General features: G+C 27.4%; 1 protein-coding gene across 1 annotated transcript; it reads right to left on the minus strand.

Moving 5' to 3' along the window:
- Positions 1-4,105: 4,105 nt before the first annotated feature.
- LOC113550500 lies at positions 4,106-7,466 on the minus strand. The gene is made up of 2 exons (XM_026952373.1): positions 7,328-7,466; positions 4,106-4,618 (listed from the first exon to the last, which is right to left on the minus strand). The coding sequence occupies exon 2, from the start codon at positions 4,593-4,595 to the stop codon at positions 4,206-4,208; it is 390 nt and encodes a 129-aa protein (XP_026808174.1). The 5' UTR covers positions 4,596-4,618; positions 7,328-7,466; the 3' UTR covers positions 4,106-4,205.
- Between the last annotated feature and the right edge of the window lie 12,508 nt (positions 7,467-19,974).

Consider the following 19,974-nt stretch of genomic DNA (forward strand, 5'->3'; position numbering starts at 1 on the left):
TGAGCAGCCGCCCATGTTATACGTGTAACACAATGATAATTCTGAAATATTATTTTAGTTATAAAATAGTGTTTCAGAGTTATTTTTTCAAAATCCCAAGTATATTTATGTACCTTACGGTGGTGTGATTTAAAATTAAATATAATTTTGTTGTTGTATACATATTATTATCTATTTTTATATATAAGAATTTAATCTGATTTTAGAGATAAAGGAAACCGGCTTTGAACGTCTCTGACCTTATCCCATCCTCTCGTAATAATAATTATTATATATAAATAGATTACCTAATTACCAATTATTTTCATTTATTCACCGATAACAATATCTGTCTTTTTTTTTTTACATTTAAAAAAATCAGATTAAATCTCGAACGTCAAGCAGTAGAAAATAGAATAATTAGTAGAAGACAATAAGATATTGATTAATAATTTTATTATTGTCTATATTATCTTCTGTAATTTATTGAAATTTAAACCAAATATTCTATTTGTTTTTATTTATTATTGTCATTATTATTATTATTATTATTATTAATTATTTATTTGTTTGCACTTACATTTTTCCATTCGAAATATATATTATTCATTGAACAAATAATTTATTGTTACATTTTTTTCTACCTTATCTCTATTCTATAATAAAAAGAATAAAATTTACCACTCCAATGGTTGAATTCAAAATGTAAAGTATATCATTTAAAAAAAATAGCAATAACAATAACTGCAATATGTAATTAGGTATATTATATTATTTTTAAAGCCAAATAATAGTCATATGTTTTTAAATTAAATAATAAAAAAATAATTTCTTCTGAGGGAAGATCGGGCAGCTAGTAAATTATAATTTAATAAAATTATTGAGTTCACAACTCCGCAAACTGGAAATATATAAACAATTTTTTTTTTCAAATACGTTATTAGATTTTGAAATATTGAGTGTTGTTTGATAAAAAATTCATCCAGTATATTTATTTGATTTCAGACTGAAAGAGTAATATTTGTACTATTTATTTTTTGATATCAAATCAATAAAATTTACTTACTTTTGAAAATGTTTAATTTTTTATTTTTTTTCTATTAATGATGAACAAATTGTTTATTATGCTCTATGAAAAAGATTAAAAATGATTATAAGGTTTTTTAAAAGAGTTCTGCGTTAATTCAATTTAATTGTTTATGAGCATTTGAAATTCAAATTATAACACCATTAAACATTACAACTTATAGTATTGATAAAAATGTTCTTATATACATTTATGTTTGATTAAATTATATTTATATTACATTCTATATTAGTATCTATATTACATTTTATATTTAAAAAATATTAACTGTAGGAAATTATACTTTTCTGTTTACAAACATTTTCAAAATGTTTAGACTGATTTTATTCTTTTATAGTTTGACATTTTAATTTTTAGTTTTGTTTCAATTATTTCTCAATGTTTATAAAATCATTTTGTTTAAAAAATTAATACAAAATACAATAGGTATAGGTACATTTTAATTAGTGGTTTAAAAATATTAAAATTATTAATTATTACATATTTTTTTAAATTAACTTTTCGGGTGATTGTAAACTCCGCCAAAATACCGATCAAGATAAAAATGGTAATAAAAGGTCTAATGTAAACTCCGCCAGTTTTTTTTTCTTACCTGTAATGGGTATATATATATAAACTCCACCAGTTATTTTTGTTTACCTGGTCAGTGCTCATATTGCCATGTGCCTTATCACATTTAATACGACATACGTTAACATCTATTGCGATGGTATATGTCGAAATTGACAAAAATATCATATCAAGGTGAGATCGATTCATTTATTAATAATTTTATCTTCATATTATCTGAAATCAGTATTTCCAATCTTGTTAGAGGGCAATGCAAAACTTTGGACTGAGTGTTGAATATAAAAGCGAATCAGAAATAAGTAAGTGGCTTCATCTGTTTCGGATTATTGTTTTTATCTCTCGAAAAAGTTTCCTATGTATTTGCATTTATTTTAGAAGCAATCATGCCATCCGACCTCAGAGTAATTAAGTTCTCAGATTACCTTGTTGACAATTACATAAGTAATGACGCAGCGTTTCCTCCTTATTTGTGGGCTGATCAAAGTGCAAATTTAAATCTTACCACAAATGCCTGTGAATTCTTTCACAGTCATCTAAGAAATTTATTTTATAAAAGTCACTCGAATGTTTACATTTTTAGTAAAGTTTTTATCGAATTTCAAACCCAAACTTATATTAAACTAAATGGCATAACTCAAGTAAATAAACTAAAAATTTCAAAATAAAAAAAAAATGACTGTATTACAGAAGGCTATAAATAAGTACCCTAAAGGAGTGATACAAGACCTAAAATATTTACAAATTGTATCACATTATCTTAGTTAACTATATATATTTTTGGATCATTAAGTATAACGATTATTATTATGAAAAATATGATTTTATATGATTACTTATCAGGTATAGCAATTTTTTTACTATGATTTAAACATTTAATGTGAACGATATGATATTATGTTATATTATAATTTTTTTTTAATAATTTATCATATTAATTTTATACTACTACTTGATTTTATTCACTGGCGGAGTTTACATGAACCTAATTTTACCTGTTTTTTTTTTTTGACGGAGTTTACAGTAAAAAAAGGTACTTGTGATGGAGTTGCGGAGTTTACATGCGCCCAACTTTTCATTGCCTAATCGCCATTAGTATATTATTTTATTGTTCTTATCTTACTTATATAATTTACTACACACACACACACACACACACACATATTTATATAATAAATATGATTTACTGATCTAGGGTTCTTATTCTAGTAATTATTAAATATGTTGTGTAAAATACCTAATATATAATATATACTTTATATACGAGTATGTGACGCTTATTTACATGTTTCATTTTACTTATAATGATGCTCCTTTATTAAATATTGTGTTATAATTCGTATTGTCATTGTACATATTATTTATTATTTTAGGCTAGGACCAGGTAGCTAGTCAGCGGTATCAAACCGTGAGTTTTTATGTCATATTGTATTATTAATAGATTTAAACCGCGTTGAGCCAGAAAGGCTATTGATTATTAGTTATTATATTATAATATGTATATTTATATCTCTAATATCAGTACAAATTATATAATAATATAATATTATACAACAGCTCTATAATAACTACCTTTTATTCTGTAAATAATACAGTAAATACCTATTATTTCTTGTCAGGCTATCAAGCTACTTTATTTATTGTATTATACACTAGTACACTACACGGTAATTAATCGTGAGTTGTTCGCACAAATTTTATATTTGTATAATATTTAATATTTTATAATTTTATTATTTTTTCAATATTTTCATTTCATGGACCTGCAGAAGGACTATATCTCATATTCTCATGTAGTGTATTAGGTACTCGGTGGCGGTTATCTTTAAAAATATAGGTGTAGTGAAACATAAGAAGTAACTACTCGCCCTCAATAATAATCATCCATAAAACATCCCATCTACTAAATAGTTTATTCACCATGTTAAAAAAAAAATAGTTACTATTATACTATTAAAATATTCCAAAGTATTATTCTGTATCATTCGCATACAAAAAGTTACATGGACAATACACCCCATCCACCTCTACTATAGGATAGCTACCACTGTAGATACTTAAATAATACACACATTTACACAAAAATTTACATAATTTCACACAACACGAATTACGAAGCTTGTTAATTTGCAACTCCAACCACTGCTGTTCGGGCTATTACATCACTATACGCCAACTGTTCTTACATTAATTACATTTCTAGGTGTTAATGAGGTGTATAATATATGGTAATAATTGGTATCCATTCCCGCAAATTATCGCCATATGTTTCTATTCCATACATATTTATATATAAAGTAATTTTTTTTTTATTTAATTAACTAAAACGTATGTTTTTTAATATAGTATAATTTAATCGAAGTTACGGTACAACTCAAAATAATTATGTACGAGGTATAAATTCATGTTAGGATCTTCTATATGTTTCGGTTATCTGTTACTGAACTATTGTAGTAACTACTAAGACTTAGTTCGGGCCTTGAGGGCAACCTGCATCGAGGTTTCTGCAATCTGTACTGCGCAGTCCAAGGCCGACTCAATAGCGTTATCAAACGCCGACCCGACCGCCAAATCAACTTCTGATAAGTTGGTCATTAATGCTGCTTTTTGACGGTGACTCAAATTCGGCGCCCGCAGATATTATCTCTGACGCAGCTTCCGACGTTTCAGTTGATTTTGTGAGTAGTGTGATCACTGACGCTTCTACAGACTCCTTCGGGTTGTGTCTGTAAAATCCGGATTGGAAACCCCTATCATAAATCGTGCGCATTACCGGATCTGATCGGATCAATGCCACCGGGCACGTGCGCCATATGTCCAACAACTGTAATCCATCCCTACCATCGTTGGAACTATTGTGGTTTTCATGGTTCTCGGTGTCAATTGCCTCTTGCTGTTCATCTGAATGGTACTTCGTTGATGATTGACTCAAATCGCCACTTGATGAAGAAGGTAATGACATAATAATAATATCTGGAGTTTAGTCTGAAACGAAAAATTTTTAAATAATATATTATAATATGAAAAAAAACATGGTTTAACAATCAAAGTTGATAGATACAATTCGTTTTCAATTATTTCTATTGGAAAAAATGGAAATCAATTCAAGAACTATAGTCAAGGTGGATATATATCTACCTTGGGTGTAGTAATAATTCATGGGCGTACATTTGAGTAAAGTTGAGCATAGGCCATAGATCATAAACAACATAAACCCATAGAGGGCTATTCTTCTACGCTTGTTTAAATGACATATGAAAATTTACATTTTATTAAAGCTTGTACACCATTAAATCTTCCAGACATTACATTAGCTTCATTTTAAGACTAAGCTACAAATTTAACATTATATGGTTTAATTCACAATATCACATTCCTTAAGAAATCTAAGAGATGAATATTTCAACTTTCAGAATAGTTAATAAAACCAATGAATTTTTCAACAATGTCTAGCCCTGTTAAATTGAGTATACATAAAACCATTTGCTTTTGTAATATAAATTAATAATCAAATAATAATGTTTAAACTGAATAGCTAAAATTGGTTATAGAACTTCAGTCTTGTTTTGTAAAAAATAAATCTTATTGAATAGTGTGGATAGTGAGGATTTTGGTAAATATATGGCGAGTTAAAATTAAAAATATTACCCGATCTTTTACATTTTTATCATACATTTCTAAAATGCTGTTTTAAACCAAAGAACTGGTGTAATTTATAGTGTACAAAAACAGAAATCTCTAGTCCCTAAATCCAAGTTTAACGTAGTCCACGTTATGGTTAGGTTCCTAGAAAACACGATGCGTTAACCGAAAAAAACGTGGAACATTTTTTACACACACTATTAAATATGAACACCATATAATGTGTTCCTGGTGTTCCTGCCAATAAATTACAATGTATTATTTTAAAATTATTTTACAAAAATTTCATGGATTAATTATTTTATATTAAAATTAATGATAACTTATGATTAGACTTAGATAAATTTGATAATGAATACTAATTAGCAATATCCACCGATCACTTATTCGATTTAAAATTTCAATTTTTATAGAAAAATTATGGTTTCCTGATTTTTTAATAAATATTTTTGGCCTCAGAAGATGAACTCAGGCATTTAGTTACCATATAAGTTATAAATTAACAATTAATAATATATAATAATACGTAATAGTAATATGTACTCGAATTTACACAACAACTGTATTTATGGACAGAAAGTCAGAAGAAGTGTTGTTGAACAATTGATAATTGATAAAATGAAAACTTATATGAAAGTCACATGTATATAATATTATTATCTATAGTAAATTAGTAAATATTATATTAAATAAGTACGTATTATGATAGGCTCGTCAATAAAATTGACAACTGTGTAATTTAAAAATGGTTGACGAAATTAAGTGACAATAATACAAAATAATAACACATCATTAGAAAATGTTTTTTTGTTGTTGAGATAATTGGAAATTAAACCTGTACAGAATAAATATTCAAATTACTTATTAATTTAAGTTTTTTTTGTATGATTAATTTAGCCGATTTAGATTTATTAAAATTTAAAATATCAAACAAGTATTGTTTACTCATGGCCACACTCAATAGAGGCGTCCATTAGCGTGGTGAACAACAATCTCAGAGGCAATTGCATCTGAGATTTTTTTTTAACAGGGAGTGGGTGATAGTTGTTGGGTCCCTAGTTATATTATGATAATATACTAAACAGGTACCTAGTCAATAATGATCTGAAATAATATAATAAGTTGTATTATATTATAATGCATTTATTACTTAAACATTTAAAAGATACTTTACAGGATTTTTTTGAAGCTCCCATTCCTCCGCTTTCTGTAATAATAATGGTGGGTGGGTACATAGGGTATTTGTAACTGACCTTTGGAAAATCTTTAGTTTGACAATCGGTATAAATGCAGTTTAGTTCCCACTCGATTTTTTCTTCCCAAAATGTGTGTTTTAAAACACTGAATACAAAAATCTAATTAAAAAATTCTCGCAAATCATTATTTTGGAAGTTATATATTTCCAAAGTTTACGATTTTACGCATTTACGCATGCATGATGCATGGGCGAAGCGCAGTATACTTTGCGCCTCTTAGCTTTTATTAATTTTTTTTCTAGTTATAAAATTATTATCTAAAATAGTTTTGATGAAAAATCCTAAGGATAGGGCCTAGGGATATTCAGGATATTGTGATATCGAGTTGTGATATTGTGTTAATTTGTTTTATTATTATGAAGGATTTATTATCGAAAATAAAACATTTTTATTTATCAGTTTTATTGCCTTTTGAAAGTCGTAAAATATAATAATCTAAATTTTTCATCAAAACTATTTTAGATAATAATTTTATAACTAGAAAAAAAATTAATAAAAGCTAAGAGGCGCAAAGTATACAGCGCTTCGCCCATGCATCATGCATGCGTAAATGCGTAAAATCGTAAACTTTGGAAATATATAACTTCCAAAATAATGATTTGCGAGAATTTTTTAATTAGACTTTTGTCTTCAGCGATTTACAACATACGTTTTGGGAAGAACAAAATCGAAAAAATCGTGTGGGAACTAAACTGAATTTGTTCCTTTGTATTTTAGGTGCACTTATCTGCTCATTGTAATGATCACATAAGTCGTCATAAGTCGTACCAATAAAATAAATATGGGTTGTACTTACTATAGGTAGTTAAAATGCAATGGTGCCTTGATAGTAGTGTTATCTTATCTGACGTAAAAACGCACAATACTGTAGAATAATATTCAACTGCAAACGGCACAATGAAATTACTTATAATTATCCGTAGCTCACGTTCGTAGGATATTCGACTGTTGCAAGGTACTTTACGTAAAATACAATAACGCCAATACCGGTACCGAATGGAATGTAAGGTTGAGACACAATATGGTCAGACGATATATCAACATATATATGACATTTATAGGTGGGAGAAAAAAAATAGGTATTTACTGGTATTATACAGTAATATTTTATTCTATTCCTGTAGGCACTGTCTACAGCACCACGAATCTCTGATTACTTCCTATCTACCTATTAACAACTTGATACTTCCAGCTATAATAATATTATGAATATTGGCTAGTTGGAAATGTAATTAATAATTGATATATTGTGTTATCTTTTTAGTAAACGACAATACGTCATTAGTGTGTATAAACATTATACGAATAGACCGGCGATTTTGTAAATTTACGGCAAATAATTGCGAATTGATGTTTAGAATTCGCAAATAAATTTACTTTACATTAAAAAAAAGTTGTTTATTTCCCAATTAAAAAACGTAAGTATCTCCCTTTTGAAGAAAACATAACAATATGCATTTTTAATGTCTTATTGTAGGCCATTAAACATATCAATAATCTTACATACTAATGTTGAAGTTAATTTATTTATATCAGCAAGTAATTGTAAGTAATGGCTTATAATAGGAAAATTAGGAAATGTGATTTTGTGTTAGTAAATGACAAATGTCTAACATAGAAATGTTTGAATGTCGAATGTCTACTTGGGAATATTATGTTGCTTCTTTTTTTCACTTCGCGGACTAATAGTTGTTAAGGAAATTATTGTTGGTACATTCCAAAAACCGTTTGATTTTTTTCGTTACATACATTTTTTTTGACACCCTGACAGACATATTTATGTCAAAATGTGATAGAGCTAAAAGCCAATTGCATGCAGCCCCTCCCCTTCTCGCATTTTGAGATATGGACTGATGTACCTGTGTACCAAAACCTTGTTTATTTATTATAAATTTGTTATCAGAATTTTCGAATTAATATGTTTTAGTGAATATTATAAAAAAACTGTTATCAACGTATTTTGTATGCCATGGTTTACTTTCTCGACACTCTCTTGTGACTGACCGTGACGTGGCTTTCCATGAACGATTTCTAGTGTGTCCCACATTTCTTTAAGTCTTCTATTATTTTATTTACAAACTAACGGTAATTGTCAGATTGTAACATCATCGAAGCTCCGAAAATAAAAATATATTGATAAGATGTTTTGCAACTTCTTCTGCTCTTCTCATTTATACGGATCTTAGTTTAAAAAATGTAGTACCTATGGTGATCCTGATATACCATAATAAACCGGAACTCTCCATCCCCCTGCGACTGAATATCAATCAGGTTCACTTGGCACCTACTATTTATTTCCGAAAACACCATTGGTTTAATTATTAGACCTTTGCTTTTAGATTTTTGTTTTGACTGACACGATTCGCAAAATTTTAAGTAAATAGACACTGCTTTTTGTGTTATATTTTTATACTTTTTTAACTTCAACATTCAAGCAGTGTTCTCCACCATGTCCAATATTCAAATGTACAACATGTAGCACATTATAGATATTTTCATTAGTAATATAGTACAAAATGTTTGTATTACCTTCCAACAACGGCAATATTAATTTATTTTATTTTCCAATAGTAACGAGGTCGTACCTTTTCAAAATTCGATAAGCCTTGTTATTTTTTATTCCACTCGATCTTAAATTTTTAATTTTCAAAATTATCTCATTATACTTAACCAGTTTAGTTACTTAACTGCCGATAAATTAACTGAATTATTACTTTTTTCATTAGCTATTTTATAATAACACATCGTAAAATCTTTCGCGTGAAGTAATTTTAAAAACCCATATGTATGACGCGTGTACCTACCTATTAAGACGAACTAGCACTGTACTAAATATTATTCCGTGTGTTCCATCAAAATCAATTATTTGCAATTGTTATTTTATCGTATACATTTTATCAATGTACCCACTCAGTTGTAGACACCGATATAGATGACGGATATACCTAATGTGTAAAATACCCGAGTAATGTATGAAATAAAGTTTTATAAATATTATTTTTACTTTATCCAATAGGTACATGTAGTGTTCACATTATCTGGGTAATGTAAACACTAACCGTATTTTGTACTTTACCCATAATATAATATACAAAATAAAGGATATTTGTTCGGACCGAGATATGCTGATATACTGAAAAATACAGATAACAAGGACCTTGCGACGGATATTGAAATCCGCATCGCCGTATATTGTAGTCAAATGACTTATTACTATTAAAGGCCAGTTCTGCCGGTGTGCCTGTGAGTGACACATGACATGTTGAATATATTACGGACGATATTTCGCGTATTATTACGTTATACGCATTACCTACGGCGATCGTGATTTTTTTATTATTATATGGTGCGTAATGTGTATTACCATTTTCGTTTTAATCGTGTTATACTATTACTATACCTATTCAGTTATTAAAGATGGGTAATTATTTATGAATTACATATTTTATAATACATTATATATTATACGTATATAGTGTGCGTATCGCACATACGTGATACGGTGCTAGTGCGTCGTAATCACCGCTCGTACCGACGGTTTTATACTATTGTCTATTGCTGTACTTTGGATGATGGTGATATAAATACTAATATAAATATAAATATTAATAACAATTTTAATTTTTAATCAATCTTCATATTCTTCAGAGTTAAGTATCGGATCATCTAATTAGGTAGAGTTGCTAGAAACGCTTAGCTAATCAACAGCTAAATGTCTTTATAGTAGGTACCTATACTTTAAATGTTGGTTCATCAACTTCAAACTTCAAGCTAAAAGCAAATGTTTAATATTAAATATATATTTCAAGTTAGTACTAAGGATACTTAAAACATACATTATTATGATCACTACAAGGTGCTAACATTTTGCGTAGTTCAATAGCAGCCTGACCAGTTAAAACTAATTTTGGATCTATGTCTTTATCAGCAACTTCCCACTCAACAATAATAAGGAAATAAGTATTGAAATCATTATTTTATCATGTATTTAGCCATTTAGGTAATATTAAAAATAACTCAAGTGAGTACATACATATTTAAATAATTGTATTTAAACATTAACTTAAGATATACTTTATATAATAAAAAACTTAACGAATTTAAGTTCTGTTCACAATGTAAGTCATGTGTAGATAGTCACATTCTACATTTTTATTTGTAGGCCATTGGAATGAAAATTAAAACAGAACTAGATGTCAATTTATCCCTCATGGTATAACTATTATCAATTTAAAATAATTTATAGTAAAATCATAAAATAATCAAATGACATACAAGTCTTTGTTTCAGAAAACTTACTTTTCTGATATTCTTAAATCATTGCTCATAGTCTAATTTCTGTTTAACATTAATTGGTTTTTTATTGCTCAAATTTTCAATTAATCTAAGAGTTCTTTTGGAAATAAAATTATGCTTGGTTCTTTTATCCATAATTGTATTTTATAAAGTTATAATATATAGGTACTAGTTAGTGTTATAATTATAATTTAATCAACTAAGGTAGTAAGATAACTATTATAACTTTTAACAAAACACAACATAAACGGTAGTCTTAAGTACAATAAAACATTATTAATCAATAAACGTGAATAATATATCAACACAATTATTACACTTGCGATTTTTGGCTTATTTACTTTAGTAATATTGGTAAATAATATATTATTTACTTATTATTTTGAATAGTTGTAATTTTCAGTACCCAATGCAATACATTTAAACTAAATCAATTTTATATCTAAGAACTGGTAATTTTTCTTCGGAAAATTTATTTTTTCTCCATATTTTCCTGATTCATTTAAACTTAGTGTTTTAAATAAGTGAAATAGATAGGTTGTTTTGAAACTATTTGTACCATCTAATAAATAGTAATTAATATAATAAAATAAAAGAAATATAATATAATGAAATTTTGGTGAAACAATGAAATTCCATTGAGAAATATCAATGCACCAATGTCATTTTATAAGACACTATTAGGTATGAATATTTTAACATTTCCATTAAAATAATAGATGTTTTAGATTTTTATGATTGCAAATAAATAATCAAATATAATATAATTATTTTTATATTTTTTAAACAGTGTGAGATTATTAATTGGAAAATCACTAAGTGTTAATCAACCCATGTGTAGTTTCTTTTTATAATTTATGATTTTTGTAATAATCAGGTAATTTAAAATCGGCTCAGCTGACAATTCAGCAATCAGTTGTTATTTATTTGAAACTTCCAACATTTAAAAGTAAGTTGTATAGCCGTATAGGTATGTCATCGTATTATAGTTAACATAGAAAATAATTTTTACATTCTTATTTTAAATATAAATTGAATGAATTTAATGAGCTCAAAATACATGTATAATGGAAGTATATCAATAGTTGCAATGTACAGATAGAGTTATCACATTTTATGTAGACATTAGAAAATGACAATGCGCTACTCCAAAACCATATATATAGACATGTCTAACCATGCAGCCCGTGGCCACCAAGTGATTGTCTGCTGTTTTGTGATGTAAGCCGGGCTTGCCTAACTGTAGTTATTGATGCCTCTGCGATTTTAAACGTGATTTTCGTTATCTCCTCGACCATGGTAAAATTATTGGGTGTCATTGCCAAATCGATTGCCAAATTAGCCATCTCTATGGCATTTGATGATAAATTAAGTGCAATGTCCGTGATATTCATTACTGTCGCAGCTTCCACTAATTTAGTCGGTGCGTCTGTGGAGTTTAATACAGATTCCAATAAAGTCTGCGTGCAAGTTCCATCCTTGATGCCTCTTTCCAATATTATTTTAAGAACCGCATCGGTCTGGATAAATTCCTCAGGGCAATACTTCCACATGTTCGTCAACCACTCACTATTAGATGATGACGACGAAGAAGACATAATAACAATATCTTCAATTTATTCTGAAACGCATGATTGTTATTATTTATTTATGTCAGCATTCATTTATTATCAATAATAATTAGTTATTATCGACAATGTATAATTTAAATAAGCAATAGGAATATATAGAATGCATGTTTGCTTGCCATTTTTTGTATTTTTGCATACTTTTGGTTTAAGCCAAAAATTGAGTTGAACAACATTTCGTTTTTTCATCATTATTATATTTCACTCTATAATGACTATCATATTGACTATAACACATATAAATATACGGTTTGCAAACGCATGATAAAATTTAAGTATATGTTGGTAATATATGCATATTTTTAGTTTTAACAAGTGTCTCTATCGGCACGTAGGTAGATAAGTGATAGGTACACAGGTACCTATTTAATAACTGAATACACGGCAATTGATTATAAAAAAAATTACTGCACGATAGTTAACTACAATTAATTGATCACAATTACAATTTACCGATTGATTTTTAATGTAATTTTTTCCATTTAGATCATACATAAAATAAAAATACATTTTGATAAGTATATAATAACTAAAAGACTAAAAGTTAAACTTGCAATTGAAAATTGTATCAAATGAACAAAGATTATTTGTACCTATTATTGATATAATTGGTTCATAACTTATTATTTAAATTGCTATATTTGGGTAATTTTTTTTTCCTGAAGATTTGTTACCTCCTCATACTATATTGGACCTTACATTTGTTTTATGTTTTCTTATTTTTTTTTAATGTATCTTTAAATATCAAACAGAATGGTAAATAAAAACCATCAGTGGTGGTTCTAGGGTTAGATTTTAGCTGTGGTCATATAAACTTCGTACGATTTTTCGTTATTTTATGATAAGTGTTATATACCTGCCATATCGAAATTTATTCAAATGCTTCAAAATCAGTGTTAAAGATAACCACATTAACCAATAATCATATTATTTATTAACTACTTCATTGTAACAATTTTAAAATATAAGTACATATAAAAATTATAAGCTTTAGAGCATCTAACAAACTAAAAACATTCATTGGAAGCTGAAAAAAATATTGTTATTTTGTTATAATTTTTTCCCCTATTAGTATTTAATTATTTAAATTTATTTTATAAAAATATGTTATTGTTAAAATTTAAAATCTACCAGGCAGGTCATAAATAGATAAATTTTAAGCTCTTATAAAGTTTGTTTTGTAATCATGAATACATTTATAAATTATAATACAATATAATATTTAAAAAAAATGATTAATCATATCATTATATATAGTATATACTTATATAAATAGAAATATAGAATAAAAAGTTTAAAGGGATATGTAAAATTGCTAAGGTAACAATAAGTCAATAAGAAAATATTAATTCAAAAAGTTAATATGTTGGTTGTTAAAATAATGCAAAATAAAATATTTTAGTGGTCACAGTCGGTAGACAGTTCACATAAAATCATCACGGTAAAATGATGTACATCGATAAGTACTTATTGAAAAAATACTCTGAATAATTAATAGAAAACCCGACAGTCCTTAGCGGAAAATCATGTATGTATTACGCACTGGTGTACTCCATGAAAATATAAAATACCTATAACGACTAACGATAAATTTCAATTAAACGTGTATTATATATTATACTATTATAATATTATATTACACTGTCATAATAAAGGCATATAGTATAGGTATTCTGTAGGTACCTGTTATCTTTTTTTCTTGGAATTTAGGGGCTTGGATCCCTGCACTCCTCCACTAAATCGACTAATGTTAAAAAATGGTACTGGACTATTTTCAAAAAACAGTTCCATGTTTTGATTACATATTTAGGGTTTTATTTTTATTTTATATATAATTTTCCTACCCAACCTCCCATGTATTCTAAATGTGTGATGTTAATGGAAAACTATATTTCCGATCAATTTTTATCGCGTTAAATTATGGAGGGCTATATGAATCAGGAAAACATGCAGAAGGAAAAAAAAATCTGGGATTGGTATTTTCATGGAACGGTATATGAATGAAATAATATAATATAGGAATGGTATTTGCAAGGATTAATGTATTATTGGAATGATATTTTTTTAAACAGTCTTATCTAAGGAAAATATAAAACAGTAAATTAAAAACACGGAACCGTATTTTTCAGGAATAGTATAAATTAAGAAAATATCGCTTAGGACTGTATAAATTGGGACGACATTTTTGAGTATATGATACACGTGGATTCGTATATTAATTTAAAACTGTAGTAATCGAGAAAATAAAGCATAGGACTAGATGGGAAATGGCATTTATTTATAGGAAAATATTTACGAGGAATAGTATTGAAAAGAAATATTATTTTATAAGAAAAATACGGATGTACGCGTTGCAATTCGTTCACTGCGTTCACTCGGGCAAAAAAAAACGAAAATATCCCTCGACTTGCTATGCAACACCACCTTAAGCGGGTCACTGGGTAGCTACACTATAGCCATGCCTATTACTTTATCACTCTTCATTTTTCGGACAACTGCTTATATCTCTTTGTAATTCCATATAAGTAAATAAGTTTTAATTATATTTTAATCTTATTAAGTATTTTTCTTATAAAATAATATATTTTTTTAATACTATTCTTCGTGAATATTTTCCTATAAATAACTGTCCGGTCCCATCTAGTCCTATGCTTTATTTTCTCGATTAATACAGTTTTAGATTAATATATGGATCCACGTGTATAATATACTTAAAAATGTCGTTCCGATTTATACAGTCGTGAACGATATTTTCCTAATTTATACCATTCCTGAAAAATACGGTTCCGTGTTTTAATTTACTGTTTTATATTTTCCTTAGATAAGACTGTTTAGAAAAATATCATTCCAAGAATACATTAATCCTTGAAAATACCATTCTTTTATTAAACTATTATTTTGAAATATTTTTCCCTACAAGAAATCTAGTCCGGATAATTATTTTCCTAAAAAATACGGTTCCATATGAAAATTTTCCTCGTTTAAATGCGGCCCTTGTTTTACTTGAATCGAAATAGTATAACGTGTTCTCTATCAGCGTATAAAATATAAATATTGGTAATACTTACACAGTTACACGTTAAAATTCAATAGCCGTGATGGTTGTTCTTTTCCGTTGAAAATCGCAATAGTATAGTATAATATCCAACAGTGAACGGCAATATGGGATAAAATAACAATCAGCAGCTAGTTTTCAGGACATTTAACTGTAATGTTGTAGATACGTATATAATTTCAATGCAGATACATTAGAGACTGATCCTTGACCCGGCGTGGTCAAACAATGGTGAGAATGTATAGGTGGGAGTATAAAAAACCGGTATAGGCATCAGACTAATATATATGCCGTATTTTTTACAATATCCCTGTTAACTATGTTGACCACCAGTATACCGCCCGCCAATGGTTGTTCTTTACCTAGCTATAGTACCTACACCTTACTTTCTAACTGTAATGTGTGCTATTGATAATGTTATTTATCTTTTTAGTCGCTGCAACACATAGTACACTTTTTAGCAAGCGGCATAATATCAATATAAGATCAATAAGTACAGCATACCGTATAATGTGTGATATGCAATTTGTTTGTAGATTCAAATGTAGTTTTTTTATAGCTAAATGAAGGGCTGCATACTAGTTGCGCCTCAAAGATATTTACGAAAAAAGATCTAATTCGAGTTGCGGCCAGTATTTTTTTAATTCTAGATAATTTAATCTTGACTGATAAAATATAATCACAGTATAATGTAGATATCAATAAGTACACCTTAGTCGTCGCTTTACTACCGCTAACGTTTCATTGCTTTTCTGTTTTAATTTATTTATTATGCTGAATGAAATGAAGAGTGAAAAACATCGCACTTTATTTATAATCGATGGATATAAATTTCGTTTCCATAAAAGTTTAAAAAATAATGTTGATCTATATTGCTGTACTAAAAATACTTGTACAGCATATATTCATTTAAATAATAACATATTAGAAATGCTATGAAACGATTAGAAGAAAACCAAATTAACAAACTTGAATATATACAAGTACTATCATAAACGTTTTTACCAGTGCCATAATACCTACAAATTTTAATGAAATACGAGTATTATACTAACATTTTTAACTTAAATAAGTTTAATTTACATTTTTACTAGTGCCAACATTAAAAAAAAAAGAAAACATCATTTATTATATATCAATATTGTCAAAAAATTTCATAACATTACAGAAACGTTATCACAAACTTTTTTGGCCACACAGTTAAGAGGATGCCAGCGTAGTAATTGGTATCTCTCTCTAACCCACGCACAACATAACAAATTTTACGTTCACAAAAATGATTATAACCATATTAATTTCTCAAATTAGAGTGAAATAACCTATTATAAAATTTAAAGTTAAGAACAATATCTAGGGCATCTCATAAGCGTTTTATTATATTTTTATTTTAAAGCGAGTTATAAATAGGTATTTAAAAATCGTAAATTGTTTATACATTTTAAAAAAACTCATAACTCGCTTTAAAATAAAAATATGATAAAACGCTTATGAGATGCCTTAGATATTGTTCTAACTTTAAATTTTTAAATAGGTTATTTCATTCTAATTTGAGAAATTAATATGGTTATACTGTGCCGGATTAAGAGATTTGGCACCCTTAGGCCCGTATAACATAACGCCCTTAAAAAACATTTTTGTTTATTAATAAGTAAAAGGACATTTTGCTCTAATATACTTATAAAAAACTTCTTATACAACTTGTTTGCAAAATTTATTTTATATTATCGTGATTTAGTTAAATTAAAAATTATATAAAATCCAGAAAAACAATAGTTGTAATTAGATGTTTAGAATTTTAAGGCTCATAATATTCATATTCCTATACGAAAATACGATGCACTATGCTTGCAAAGCCATAAAAATATAACATATCAATTAAAATTAAATAATGAATAACTTGGATGGATTTTGATTAACATAAATCTGTCTTTAATAATATAATTGTTGATAATTACCCACATTTTTGGGGGGAATAGTGATTTGTGGAGCAGATATAATGTGCTGCCTATTTGTGTTATAATTAAAAATTACAATTTATTGTAACTAAATTGTAATATTAAATATTAATTATAGTAATGGTAAATTTATTATTTCCTTGATTTGCTATCTTTGCTTATCATGATATGTTTATTTTTATAAATACATATTGTGGTTATTCTAAGAATGGCATAATATTGAAAATACTATTACTATATACTTATATTTAAAATGTTATTACTATTTACTCTAGTCAATCAGAACTATTACAAGGGAATGTTAATTTCGTGTTTTTGCCACTTTTACTGGATGTCATAGACGATAGACAGCGCCCTTTATGTGATTTAAAACTAAGGCGCCCTTAGGCCCGGGCCCTGCTTGGCCTATACGTTAATCCAGCACTGTGGTTATAGTCATTTTTGTGAACGTAAAATTTACTATGTTGAGCGTGGTTTAGAGAGAGGTAATAACAAATACTATGCTGGCATCCGCTTAAGGTTACCATTGTCCACAACCTTAAATAAAAAATATTATAACAACATTGTCTTGATTAAATTAATTTAACGTTGTGTCTAGGTACCCGGGTGCCTGTGTTACGGACATCATAATATTATTTCATATTTATATGCTATTTATAGGCAAGAAAAACTATCAAAAAATAACTAGTGACGTTATTTGCGAATTTTTTTATTATATATTTTTAATTTTGAAGTTTGCACTCAATATGACATTAGGTGACAAATTTAACGATTTTCCAGATTTTGAGAGGGTGCTTAAACTTTATAAAAATTCTAATTTTTTAGATTTTTCTGTTCATGATTGCATAAAATTAGAATCAATTAAAGTAAAGCATCCAATTTGAAAAGGCGCTAATGTTCCAGTACAACTAATATATTATTATATAAAGTATATAGTATGTGTTCACGGTGGTGTACATAGAAAGCGAAAGACATGCCTTGATACACGTATAACCTCATGAGTACCTAATTTCTGTTTTCAGGTTTTTTAGAGCTCTAGTACCTGAGTCATAGTAATAATTATATTATATATTATTATTGTTTAATTTCAGAACATTAAAACAGGGTTGTGAAGCAAATATTTATGTACGAATAAATGAAAACTCAATGAAATTCATTATCATCCTATATCTCCTACTATGTATAATTTTTTCTCAAACCAACGTATGGTAACACCAGAAACAACGGCACCAATTGTTGAATTAATGGATTTAAATGCCAATAAAAAATTAATCTAGAATAAGTTGCTTAATGGAACAGGAAAGATTATAACATTAAAATAAATTACAAACAGATGTAGATCAGGGAGGAATTTAACTTTTATAGACTATAGTATATTATACTAACACATATTAATCTAAAAATTTATTCTAAATCCTTGATAAACAGTCATGATTAAAGTTCAGTCATTAATCTTCATATTATTAATATAATATAAATATGAGATAGAACCATATGACAACTGTTTTTATACCAAAAATTATATTACTTATCTAAACATTTGTTTATTTATTAAAAGGAAAACAACAATCAAATTATGATATTGAAAAAATAATCCAAAAATTTAAAAAACATATTGTTGTTCAGTGAAATTGTCTGTGTTTGATGATAATAGTTTGGTTGAGATATTCATTTAGGACAAAATTATGCAAGAGTTATTTTAAGCATATTCTGAGGTAAAAATACTAGAAATACATTTTTTTATAAACATATATTATTACTAGGGAACGATGTAGGAACTATGTAAAAATATGTAAAATAAATTTGGGTTTATTTAAATTAGAATGATCTAAATCGTACACATTTTTTATCAGATTTAAAATATCGCATTCTAGTAAAAATATGTATTTACAATAAAATCTATTCCCTAATTATTATAAATAATTTATTAATATTTTTAAATTATTTTTAGGTGATTTTTGTTGATGCTACTTATAAATTATGGACTGGAAAATTCCAGTATACATATTATTATTAGAAGACGGTAATGGGCAAAGTGAAGTAGGAGGCATTGGATTACTCGTACACGAAGAATGTGAAACATTTCTGTGGTTTTTTCAAACCTTCAAACGCTTAAACTCTGCTAGTACTTTAATTCGTTTGTTTGTCAGCGATAAAGACATGAAAGAACGGTCAGTTATACGAGAAGTATTCCCAGATGCTTCTTTAGAAATATGTTGATTTCATAGTTTAAGAATCTTCAATAGAGAATTGATTTGTGAAAAACATGGAATAACACCCAAAGTACGAGATCAAGTCAAAAATATTTTTGAAAAATTAGATTATTCAAAAAATGAAGAAGAATATATCTGTTTATATAAACATCTCCAAGAAGTTGCTCCTAATTCAGTTTTAGAGTATTTTGATAATAATTGGCATGATTTAAGAAATGAATGGGTAACAGGTTTAACTATTAGTAATGGAAACTTTATGAATTTAACAAACAATAGATTAGAAAATTTTAACGGTT

Source organism: Rhopalosiphum maidis, chromosome 1 (assembly GCF_003676215.2).
Source record: "Rhopalosiphum maidis isolate BTI-1 chromosome 1, ASM367621v3, whole genome shotgun sequence".
NCBI lineage: Eukaryota > Metazoa > Arthropoda > Insecta > Hemiptera > Aphididae > Rhopalosiphum > Rhopalosiphum maidis.

Bases quoted from the DNA above. Each gene is read 5' to 3' on its own strand.
- LOC113550500 (XM_026952373.1), bottom strand. From the start codon at position 4,595: ATGTCATTACCTTCTTCATCAAGTGGCGATTTGAGTCAATCATCAACG.